Source organism: Catharus ustulatus, chromosome 3 (assembly GCF_009819885.2).
Source record: "Catharus ustulatus isolate bCatUst1 chromosome 3, bCatUst1.pri.v2, whole genome shotgun sequence".
In the NCBI taxonomy this organism is placed as follows: Eukaryota; Metazoa; Chordata; class Aves; order Passeriformes; family Turdidae; genus Catharus; species Catharus ustulatus.
In genome coordinates, this window is record NC_046223.1 from 19,094,421 (window position 1) to 19,107,313 (window position 12,893).

Here is a 12,893-nt window from a genome sequence, read left to right on the forward strand (position 1 = left end):
CTGTCCATGCCCAGGAGAGGCTGGGGAACTCTGCTTTCAGCACAAGAGATAGCACTGCTTTGCCCTTGCTTCTCCTCATACTAAATTCCATATCAAGTAAGAAAACACAGTAAGAAATTAAACAACTCTGATGTCTTTCTCACTGCCTCTACATCACAGATGCATCACTACAGATTTGTACATCTGCTACTTGCATAGGCCAAATTCTTCACTGTCCAGTTTTTTCCACATCAGACTGGGGACAGGCTAGACACGAGCTGGTGAAACACAGAGGTTGTACAAGAGGTTGGCCAGGTGCAGATGGTAGGAGGAATGGTGGTCTGATTACAGTGGACCAATAGCTGGTTTAGTCTGTCTGGAAGCAAGACAACTGCCTACCTATAGATGTGGGAGGGTTTATTTTTCTGCCCTTGTCTTCCCTCAAAATTACAAATAATTTCCTATTTATTTCACCTTAAATTCAGTGTGCTCCCATGCAATGTTTCTACTTGTCTTTTTATTCTCATCAGAATTACAGTATATGCAAGGAGAAACACACAGATGCATTACAGTCACAAAGCTCCATCTTCATAAATTATTCTCAAAATGAACTGAAGCACTTCTTCTATTACTTAACAGTCCAAAGCTGATAATCCAAAGCTAGGAATAAACAGGCAGCTTCTGCAGAATAAATTCAGGGAAAGGGTAGTAAACAGATGGGAGAATGCACCAAAATAGGTACAACTAGAAAAAATATTTGTCCCAAAGAAGATGGTAAGAGCATGAGATCAAAAGAGAAGATTCTTTTCAGTATCAGTAGATAAAAGTCATGGGTGAAAGACTGGCCAGCTGGCTGGTGCTGTCTCTAAGCAAGTATCCAATCTTATCACCACAACACAATTTGTTCTTTTCTTGAGCTTCCAAAGACTCCTACATATTGCTACAAGTTATTATTTTGATATTTTAAAGTTCTGTTATGCTGATACATGCTTGGGAGAAGCATTACCTTCCTTTCCCCCACACAGTCCTTAGTTTTCCTCTCAGGTTTCTCATTGCTGCTGAGACTTTTTCCCCCTCTCCCTTGTTCTCTATTCGTACCAGAAGCAATTTGTGCACATTCACCAAAACCTAGAAGTCACATAAAGGAATCTGGGTTCTGTCACTAAAATATCTGTTCAAGCATGTCACACATTGCATACCCACACACAAGACTCATGACACAGGCTGTCCAAAAACATCCACCACCTGAATTAACAATACCTTCTGGATTCAGGCAGCCTCTTCTGCTCAAATAATTGCCTCCCAAATAAGAATGAGAACACAGCAATCTTCCCTCTTGTTACTCCCTTGTTCACAGACAGATTTTCTTCCTCTCACTTCCTCTTTCCTTCACATCTTTCTCCCTGAAGTCCTCCCTCCCACAGCTCCATTTTCCCCTTTTCCACGTCATTTTTATTCCCCATTACCCACTCAGCAGTGGGGGTTCTACTAATGCTGTCTCAGAAGCCCGTGGCAGGCAGAAATTCTGCTGGATCTGTGCTTCCTGACTTTCAGTGGCACAGCAGGAACCCAGCTGGACCAGCAAGAGGCAGGACAATGGAACAGGGGCTCTTCTAATGCAGGCAGCATCAGGCAGGGATGACCACATTAAAGACCTTCCCAAGTTTTCTTTCTTTGCCAAAAAGAGGCCAGGCAGAACTTGGAGGAAATAACTCCAAGGCTGAGACACACACACACACACACACACATGTGAAATAGCTTTCAGCCACACAGCTGTGTTTGCAGGGCTAAGGCAAGGGGAAGCAATAAAGCAGCACTGGAGCTGTGGCTGCAGAAAAGAAGAAAGGGAAAGGGACACAGCAATGTGTAGAAGTGACCAAAAATTGAGATTAAAGTAAGAACAACCCAAAAAGCATCCTCATCTGTTCAGCCAGGAACAGATACACTCCTTAGTTTAACTACAGGAGTATGATTAAGCATAAGGATACATTTCAGCATAGCTCCAAACAGGCCTGTCACTTGGATGATCAGCAAATCAATTTTCTAAAGGATCTGCTAATAGTGTTTATATAATACTGGGGGAAGAACGACTCTGAAGTACATGCAATCAAATTGATTTCAGTGGAGCCTTCTTTATATTTGCTCATAAATGCCCATTCTGTGAATGTATAAAGAAGTTTCTTGTTAGATGGTGATACAATGTAAACTATTTAGCCCAAACTCATAGCGTGATAAAATAATAATGCAACAGAAGATTGACTAAACAATTACACACTTGAAACTGTGACTCACCCACAGCGTGAAGATGGTTGGCATTTAAACGCATTTTAAAAATCAAATGTCATTCTATTAAAAAAAAATTGTGCTTGTATCAACAATGCCTGGCACTTGCACACTATCTGGTATGAGATAATTGCAAAGCCTATAAGTTACTAATTATCACTATTTAAACCATTTAAGATTTCCTTAATTGTTTAACCTTTGGTTTCTCCAGCAATGTGCTTAGCCTTCTGGATGTATTTCAAAAAACCCAATCTATATTTGACAGCTAGAATATGACATGACCTGCAAAAGCATAGAAATACAAAAGGACCAAAAACCAATTCAGATTTTTCATGACCTGTTATATTGGTGAGGGAGTTGTAAGCCATGTACAATGGAAGAATTCAGTGATGGCACAACTTCTTCATCTCCCTTATGTTCTGCTTCATGTGTTCACATTTTTAAAACTGGAGCCACAAGTTCAGCACTCCTGCAGTATCTTGCTGAGAAAACCTACTTCCTTTGTAAATGTTTTGTGATTTTAATGTAACTTTCCACAATGACATTCCTAAAATAAATCCTTACTTTATAGCAATAGCTTTTCAATGGGAAGCAGAAAAAACATGAAGACTTTTGTCCTGCCTTCACAAGGTGCACTGATGCCTCTCTGAATTTAAACCTACCCTCTCTTTATGGCCATTCCCTCTTGTTCTTTCACTACATGCCTTAGGAAAAAGTCCCTCTCCAGCTCTCTTGTAGGCCCTGTTCCAGTACTGGAAGGTGCTGTAAGGTCTCCCTGGAGCCTCTCTTCTCCAGGCTGAACAATTCCAATTCTTTCAGCCTTCTCAGGGTGCTCCAGGCTGCTGAGCATCTTTGTGGAAGTACACTGGACTCACTCCAACAGCCATGTAGTTCTTACACTGATGGCCCCAGAGCTGGACACAGCACTCCAAGTGTGGTGTCATAAGAGCACAGCAGAGGGGGAGAATCCCCTCCCTTGACCTGCTGGTCCTGCCTCCTTTGATGCAGCCCAGGTCACGTTTGGTTTCCTGGGCTGTGAGCACACGTTGCCAGGTTATGCTGAGCTTGTCACCAACCAGCGTCCCTGAGTCCTTCTCCTGGGCTGCTCTCCATCCATTCTTCACCCTGGCTGTGTCTGTGCTTGGGATTACCCTGACACAGGTGCAGGATCTGGTCCTTGGCCGTGTTCAATGTCACGAGGCTCACACAGGCCCTGGTGGCCAAGAGGGTCAATGGCCCCTGGCCTGGATCAGGAATGGTGTGGCCAGCAGGAGCAGGGAGGTCATTCTTCCCCTCTGCTCAGTACTGGTGAGGCCACACCTTGAGTGCTGTGTCCAGTTCTGGCCCCTCAGTTCAGGGAGGACGTGGAGACACTTGAGCACATCCAGAGGAGGCAATGAGGCTGGGGAGGGGCTGGGAACACAAACCCTGTGAGGAACGGCTGAGGGAGCTGGGGCTGTTCAGCCTGGAGAAAAGAAGACTCAGAGGTGACCTTATCACTCTCTAAAACTCCCTGAAAGGTGGTTGTGCTCAGGTGGGGTTGGTCTCTTTCTGCAGGCAGAACCAACAGAACCAGAGGGCACAGTCTCAAGCTGCACCAAGGGAGATATGGGTTGGATATTAGGAAAAAGTTTTTCACTGAACGAGTGATAAAGTACTGGAATAGTCTGCCCAGGGAGGTGGTGGAGTCACCATCCCTGGATGTGTTTAAAAAAAGACTGAATGTGGCACTTGGTGCCATGGTCTAGTTGAGGTATTAGGGCATGGCTTGGACTCGATGACCTTGAAGGTCTCTTCCAACCCAGTCATCCTTTGAATTCTGTGAATCTCTCCAGCTGCCAAGGTCCCTCTGGATGGCATCCCTTCTCTCCCATATGCTGACCACACCCCACAGCCTGGTGTCATTAAACCCACTGAGGGTGACCTTGGTCCCACTTTCTGTTTCACCAGAGAGGTTTAACAGCACTGGTTCTAATTCCAACCCCTGAGGAACAACATTTGTCACTGGTCTCAACAATCGAGCTGTTGGTCACAGCTCTGAAATTGCAACTATCCAGCCAATTCCTTATCCACTGAGTTACTCATCTTTCTAATTCATGTCTCTCCCGTTTAGAGGCAAGGATGTCATTCAGGACAGGGTCAAATGCTTTGCACAAGCCCAGGCAGATGACACCTATTGCTCCTCCCTCATCCACCAACACTGTAATCCTGTTGTTAAAGGTCACCAAATTTCTCAGTGTGATCTGCCCTTAGTGAGGCCGTGTTGGCTGTCACCAACCATTTTGTTCTTTTCCATGTGCCTTAGCATGGCATCTAGGAGGATTTGCTCCATAATCTTGCATTCAGTTTCCTGGGGTGGGTTCCACAGAATTCAGCACAAAACTTTTCTCAGAGGAATGTACCATGAGGATGACATAAAAGTCAGAAGCTGCACCACAGAAATTCCGGTCATGTGTAAGAAAACAAAGTTCACAGTGCAATGAGTAAAGTACTGGAACAAGTTCTCAGTCTTGCAGAATCACAGAGTGGATCAGGTTGGAAGGGACCACAGCAGATCATGTGGTCCAACCTCCTGCTCAAGCAGGGTCAAACCAGAGCACACGGCACAGGATTGTGTCCACGTGGTTCTGGTATCTCTTCAGTGAGGGACACTCCACAGCTCTGTACTGAGGAGCCCAGGACTGGACACAGCTCTCCAGATGTGCCTCACCAGGGCTGAGCAGGGGGGCAGGATCACCTCTCTTGACCTGCTGACAACAGTTTTCCTAGTGCATCCCTGAATACCATTGGTCTTCTTGGCCACAAGGACACACTGCTGGCTCAGGGACACTTGTTGTCAAACCAGACCCCCAGGTCCTTCTCCACAGAGCTGCTTTCCAGCAGGTTGACCCTCAGCCTGTGCAGGTGCCTGGGGTTATTCCTCCACAAGTGCAGGACCTTGCATTTGCCCTTGCTGAACTCCAGGCAGTTTTTCTCTGCCTTTTTCTCCATCCTGTCAAGGTCCTTCTGAAGGGCTGCACAGCACTGAGGGGTGTTGGCCACCCCGTCCAGCTTGGTGTCATCAGTGAACCTGTTGAAGACACATCTGCCCCTTCCTCCAAGTCATGGATGGGAAAGTTAAACCAACTCTGGGCCCAGTATCAACCCTTAGGGGACACCACTTGTGACAGGCCTGTCCCGTGCCATGGATTACAGCCCTCTGAGATCTGCCATTCAGCCAGCTCCAAATCCACCTCACTGTCCACTCATGCAGTCCACATTTCCTGAGTCTGCCTACAAGGATGTTGTGAGAGACAGTGAAGTCCAGGTGGACAATATCCACTGTTCTCCCCTCATCCATCTGGCAGTGTTTCATCTCTCTGCCCATGGAGAATTCGTAAGTGATCTGGACAGGACCTTGAGCAGCCTGGCCTATCCTTCAAATTAGGTCTGCCTTGAAGAAGAGATTTGACTAGATGATTTCCTAGATTCCTTCCAATCAAAATTATTCTATGAACCTTTTATGATTTCTTTAAACAGGAACAGGACATTTCTGAAGTTGTAATTACTATCCAGGAACCGTTCTGTTAATAAAATTTCTTCTTGCTCTCTGCACACCATCACAGTCACAAGTCGAATTTTTAAAGGGGAACTTCCAACTGTGAAATACAGGAAGGTGACCTAGTAAATCAAACTGCATTTGACATTCTTCTGCCTTTACCCTATCAGCTGACTCTACCCTGTGACTTTAAGTGACTCTTTTCAGAGTGAAATAACAATAATTCTTACCTGTTTCATGTGGGAAAGACACCTAGTTTCCACAGAAATTGGAAATGTTTTCCAAACTACCATCACCAGAAGAGGAAGCCTCCCAGTATCCCCAGTTTATAACTTAAGTGAGACCTAGCCAGCTGTCAGCAGCCACACTGGTTATAAATGAGGGGCATGTCACAGGCACTGACAAAGAGGAATGGGCCAAAGAGATGTTTGTTATCTGTATGGAGAACATCCTCTGCTGAGCATCTCTTTCTCCTTCTGAAAAATACTTTGCTAAAATGGTATTTATGTTGGGGTGAGGGTAAACCACTAAGCCAGAGGTCTGAGGGCTGAATTCAATGTTTTAAATGTGATTTATGTAGTATGTGGTGGCTGAATAAACAAACACACGTAATGAGCTATAAACTCGTGTCTCCAACTCAATCTGAGAGTTTTACTCATGGTCTAATAAAATATGACAGCTATATTGCCTTGCTTATTAACAAGCACAGCAGTTATCTAAAGGCACTAGAAATACATTATTTACCAATTTGGATACAAATCCTTTTAGTAAGTAGATTTTACAACTAATCCTAAGACCAAAAACCCCTCAGATATGTGACAACCAAATAACATTTAAATAGCTCTCTGCACATATTGTGGGAGGCACGAGACTCCACAGAATAATTTATTTCACACAGATAATGGAGTCACTGTGACTTGTGAGGCATCCAGAATTACAGCCAGTGGCAAACACACACAATTTAAAATCTTTCTCCAAATATATCTCATTGTGACAGTACAAGCATACACAGAGATCCTTTCCACAGTATTTAAGTTTGTGTTGGAGCCCACAGACTTCTATGATCTTTTAAATGATTATTTGAGCATGGCAAGGTTACTAAACTGAGATATACCTCCTTCCCAATATATAAGATAACAATTTGCTCCATAGCCTGTGTTGCCCAGCCTAATATCTGTCTGTCAGCATTAATGTGACAAACTTCTGAAAGAAAAGTTGTAAGGGAATTGTCAAGCTGTGTTATAGCCAGAGCAATCTGTGCTCTGTCTTTAAAAAAAGTGGAAATATCAAACTCATTCCTTAAACTGTCCTGACTATAAACCCTTCAGGGACAATGTGCTTAGCTGCTTAGGCAAAAAAAGACATTTTCAAGAATTAAGTAAAACTTACAGCAACAGCATCTGCGCTCCCCCTCATCAAGCCTTAATCTGATTTTATTTTTAAGCACATAATTATCCAACATTCTCAGAGAAATGTATTAATGACTCATTAAAGAACAGAACTTCAATATCTGAAAGAAATTCAGGCTTGACCACAAGTCTGCAAGGAAATTTCTTTCTAAAATTTCTTTCTAAAGCATTGCAAGCAGGTTTAATTGAGATGAGTGGTAGCTTTCACCAGGTTAGGTGGAAGTTGGATCATAGATCTCTTTACAGGTTTCAGGTACGGCAGAGCTCTCCTCCAAACCTCAGTTACAGAAACAGTAAGACATACATACACAGAGAACATTGATAGACCTGTGCACGATTTGTGACCAAAGCATTTTGCTCAATTGAATTTGCTATCAAGCCAAGCTTATGTGCTTTTTATGTACATTCAAAATTAAGGCTGTACAATTTATCAAAAATTAGGCTAGGAATTTTATGAGGAAGCCTAAGTCAAAAACCAAACACTCACCTAATTGCACATCCATAACACTTTGAGAGCTTTTGAATTTTTTACTTGAGCCATTGCAACTTGAGTGCTAATAAAACACAGTCCACATCACCAGGACAGCACAGTGACAAAAAACAGAAGTGGTAACATGTTATATTGTATAGCACCTTCTGTCAGAAAGCAAAGACATTTTAGGAATAGCTCTTAAATAAAGTGACAGGCAGTACTCGCAGTTTAGTTCCATTATTCAAACTTAGCAAATGAGAAAACAAGGCATAGGTAACTCAAGGTGTCTGATAAATATAACATACAAAGCCATTAGCAGAAACAACACTGAATACAGATTCCAATGGCTTCCTTCCCTGCTGTTTGCAAAAAAAAAGGATGCTATGATTAAAACTACAAGTCAATCTTACCCTATATTACTCTGTTCAGTCACTGCCTACCACTGTTTTTAATTATACTTGTGAACTTGTAACTGTGAAGTGAAGCCAAAGTTATCTTCAGGTAGTTTAACAAGATTAATACTATCCTCACACTTCAAAAGAAAAATAAGGTGGTGTAGGGGGCATAAACCAAAAAAGCTCCATCTTCTGCTGCTTTATTCTCCTTTATGCTTGGCTCAAGTAGCTGCCATCACTTTCAACACACACTGTTCTTGCTATGCGAAAGAGCTGTTCCTGGATTCATCTGCATTCACAACTACATCAAAATACTCCAAAATGCATCCAGTGTGGTACCACTTCTCAGGCTGGCACTGCCATTTTTTTCACTGGCACGATGCCTCTGATACTTTCTGGCAATCCTTAGGTTATGAAGCAGTAACATGAGAAGATATACTTGTACAACTTGAAAAAGAGATGGTGCACCATGGAAATTGTTTTCTTTTTAACAGTAGTGTTCTCGCTATTCATGAATTGTTTTGCCATAGTATTAGAAGATGGACCACTTTGGAAAGCTCTTTTCTTAAAGCTTTCCTTTAAATAACAAATCTCAAAGCAAGCATTTTCATCTTAAAATATCACCAGAAGGGAAGGACTCAGATTACTCAAAACCAATATGCTGAAAGATAATATAGTGCTGCAGGACTCAACACAAGCATATCCCTTTTTAACTGAGAACAAATAAGGCACAACTTGGTCAACTTTAGTTAACTTCACTTGAGACACAACCTTAGTGGAGCTCTGCTAGAAATGAATGTGGTGTGTCAAGCCTTGTTGGGACCTCAAACAGACTTGACACGGCTCAGCCAAAATCTTAGTTCGAGATCGTTCAGGAATGGAATAAAACTGTTCAGCAAAAAGCTGCATATAAAGAAGAACAAGAGCTGAGGACAGCAAAACGAAGTGTCTGTGATAGTTTGTAGGAGCATACAACAAGACCAGAGGATATCAAATTAGGTAGTTCCTAGACCAAATTCTGCTGTTAGTTGCACCACACACTTCTAGATGGTGTTTCTAACACTGTGGCATTACAGCTAGAGGTAATGTGGTCACTGAAAAACCTAAATGCTTTAAAAATTAGTCTACCACAGTGCCACATTGGTTTAATGTAGTACATGGAGATTTTCAAGTCCTTTTCTTCCATTTAATATATATGAGTGAAATTACAGCAATAATACATGAAGATAATTCTTGTGCAGAGTCTAAAGAAACGTTTCTGATAATATTTAATTTAGTTTTGTTGGGAGGTTTTTTATGACAGACACCTTTGGCTACCTATACAACAAGATAACCCAGAGGCAGGAAAAAAATTACAATATATTCCAGAATGCTGGAGGACTGTGTGCATTTTGTTTACAATTCCTTTAAAATGCTCTGACTGGCTTCATTCTATCTGCTTCCAAAGAACAAGAAGCACAGTCTTTAACTTTCTAGAGGAAAGGTACCAGATAAGCAGTGTCCAAAAATAAAAATCCTCATCTTACTCTCTTGTTTTGATTGTACAGTTTTTATTGAACCTATGAGATCAATATGAACAAAAAAAATATAATTCATCTGACTTGGCAGCAGGAAGAAAATGAAGTTTTATTTGACCTGCTGTTAAATCATTCCAGATATATGTCCAAACTTCACTCAGCTTCAGGTTTGAACAATATCAAGACCAAATGCGACAGTTTTTTCTTATCCTTTAAAATAATTTACAAAATATAAATTCTCATTCTCAGAAATCTGCCAAAGTGATGGGACGTTCAGATTATTCACCAACTTATACTTAGCAGCAGAATGTCTTTTTAAAAAAGTAAACAGGAAAAAAAAATTATTGAAACAGTACTCTGCCATTATTAGAACCTATGTACAGTATATTTAACATCCCTTACCAGGATATTATAGTGGAAGAAAAATCAGGTCACAGGAATGGAGTAGGAGTTTTGTTTCTTGGGAAGATTTTCACAACTGAGATGCTTAAGGTAAAAGAAACTCCTATGACTCAATACATAACTTACAGAAGAAACCAGACTGTACCAGTTCTTATAGAAAGGATAATAAAAATCCTTGTGTTCTGTCTACGTGGATAGCATGTACGCCTAAAATTTTATTTTGGCAGGGTGTTAAATCTGTTATTCTATGATTTTCCTTCCCAAACCATGTATTTTAATAGATTTTTTTCCTATTTACTAGGAAAGATAGTGCCAATTCTTCCTCTCTTACAACAGAAAAGCATTTCCAGCCATTTTCCATTTCAATCCCTCAACAGTTTTTTAACAGATGTAAGAAACATGCAGCATAGACATATGTGTATTGAGAAAAGGTTTTCCTTCTGCCTTTACAGAGCTCTCGTACTGGAGGGATTGCTCTTCATGAGTTTATAGACTGCAAGTTTAAAAAATGTTTCACTAAGAGTAAATTTGCAGTAACTGCAATTATTTATGGGAGAATAATTTGCCAGATTTGCTACAAATCCTTTATGAATTCACATGATGACCACTCCAGACCCAGAAAAAGAGGACACAGTGACAGACTTCAAATATATAAAGCAACCATTAAAATTGCTGCAGTTTAATTTGTAGCTAGAGATTCAAAAGAGAGCACACTTCTGAGTCTAAGCCCCTTGAGGAAGCTGTGGAATTCTCACTTTCAGAGACCTAAAGGTTTGCAGAAGAGGAGGAGAGAAAACATGAGTAATAATCTAAATTTTACTACTCCTTTTTTCAGAGTAGTGCAGTAGCTGGCTGCACTAGAGATCCTTTCCAGCTTTGCAGTACTTGACATCACAACAGCACCTGGCACTATCATCACACACCTTTGTGGTTTGCTTCATTTAAAAACAAACAAACAAAAAACAAACTTGTAACAGTCCCACAAAGAGTACAAAATAATTAAATTTCAAAGCACTCTCACAACAGAAAGATTTCTCTCATAGAGCTAATACAACTAAGCTAGCAGCTTTACTTTAATTTCAATAAAAATAAATTCTGCATCTCCCTTGCTTGTTAGTCAAGGAGGGTTTTTCTTTTAATCATACTCCATCAGGTAGCTGTAGAAGCATCCATGAGACTTGCTCTATTTTCCAACTTATCCTATTCCATCCTGAATGCTTACAGCGTGGAGTTACCGTGTAGCACACATAAAGTGGAATTCATTCTCAAATATGTAACAGTTCAAAAGAATCGCAAGTTATGCATTAGAATGATCTCACATCTCCTGAGTTACACACACCTAGCACAGACACCCAGTGAACAGCAAGGAACGAGCACCAGCCCTGTGGAGTTCAATTAATGAGGGTGGACAGCAGTATGCGGGTCACGCATCAGAAGGATGAGTTTCCCACTCAACTCCGACTTTTTTAGGAAGCAATTAATGTAGCAATTACTGAAAGGAAAACACCGTATGTGCTCCATCAGACACGGGGCGCTTTCCCCGGCACAGCGCTCTGTTGGCAGGCGAGAGCAGCAGCTGCGCTTCCCGGGAGAGCTCCGCCGGGCACGGCTGAGGAGCCGCGGGCAGCGCCGAGCCCGCAGCAGCGCGGGGCTGGGCAGCGCTCAGCCTGCGAGCGCTCCGGCACGGGGACCGGGCTGCCACGGAGCCCAGGGTCACTGAGTTCAGGTGTCACAGTGCCCAGGTGTCACAGAGCTCAGGGTCACTGAGCCCAAGGGTCACAGAGCTCAGGTGCCACAGAGCTCTGGTGTCACGGAGCCCAGGGTCACTGAGCCCAAGTGTCACAGTGCCCAGGTGTCACAGAGCTCAGGGTCACTGAGCCCAAGGGTCACAGAGCTCAGGTGCCACAGAGCTCTGGTGTCACGGAGCCCAGGGGTCCCGGAGCCCAGAGGTCACAGAGCCCAGGGGTCACGGAGTCCAGGTGCCAGAGAGCCCAGGGTCACTGAGCTCAGGTGCCACAGAGCCCAGGGGTCACAGAGCCCAGGTGCCAGAGAGCCCAGGGTGCCACAGACGCCAAGTGTCACTGAACCTAGGCTGCCACACGCCCCAAGTGTCACAAAGCCCAGGTGCCACAGAGCCCAGGCTGCCACCCACCCCAGGCCGCCACCGACCCCAAGTGTCACAGAGCCTAAGTGTCACAGAACCCAAGTGTCACAGAGTCCAAGCCGTCACACACCCGCAGCAATGTACCCAACACCGTCCCCCACGCAGAGGTCTCACAAGCTCCGTCTGCCCCGGCACCGCCGCGGGATGCTGCGCCCAAGCTGCCCGGGCGAGGGGCTGCTGGCCCCCGCCTCAGCCCCGCTCCCTCACGGCAGGACCCTGCACACCGGGACTGGAGCCGCCCCGCTCCCTCACGGCAGGACGCTCCCCACCGGGGCTGGAGCCGCCCGCAGCGCGGGGGCCGCGGGGCCGGGGTACTCACATGCCAGATGGCGAAGAAGATGAGGGCGGCGCAGAGGACCAGCGACAGCATGTAGCAGAAGGCGGCGAAGGTGAAGGCCATGGCGGGGAGAGCGCTCCTCGCCCCCCTCCGCCGGGCGGGATGTGCCAGCGGGCGAGCGGCGGCGAGCGGGGCGGGCAGCGCCGCACGCACCCGGGGCCGGGCCCGCCCCGACCCCCGCAACGCCCCCGGCCCGGCCCGGCCCGGCCCCTCCGCCGCGATCCCCTCCCCGCCGAGGCGCCGCGGTGGGCGGCCGCCAGGGGCGGGTCCCCTCGGTGCGGGGCGGGATGCGCTGGGGGTCCGGATGCGCTGGGGGTTCCGATGCGCTGGGGGTTCGGATGCGCTGGGGTTCGGATGCGCTGGGGTCCGGATGCGCTGGGGGTACAGATGCGCTGGG

General features: G+C 44.6%; 1 protein-coding gene across 1 annotated transcript in view; it reads right to left on the minus strand.

The window, feature by feature from the left end:
- CNIH3 (cornichon family AMPA receptor auxiliary protein 3) overlaps positions 1 to 12,636 on the minus strand; it is a 57,257-nt gene extending 44,621 nt beyond the window's left edge. The window contains exon 1 of the mRNA XM_033055183.1: positions 12,479 to 12,636. Within this exon, the coding sequence (XP_032911074.1) occupies positions 12,479 to 12,559 (81 nt within the window). The 5' untranslated portion in view covers positions 12,560 to 12,636. The remainder of the gene's footprint in view (positions 1 to 12,478) is intronic.
- Between the last annotated feature and the right edge of the window lie 257 nt (positions 12,637 to 12,893).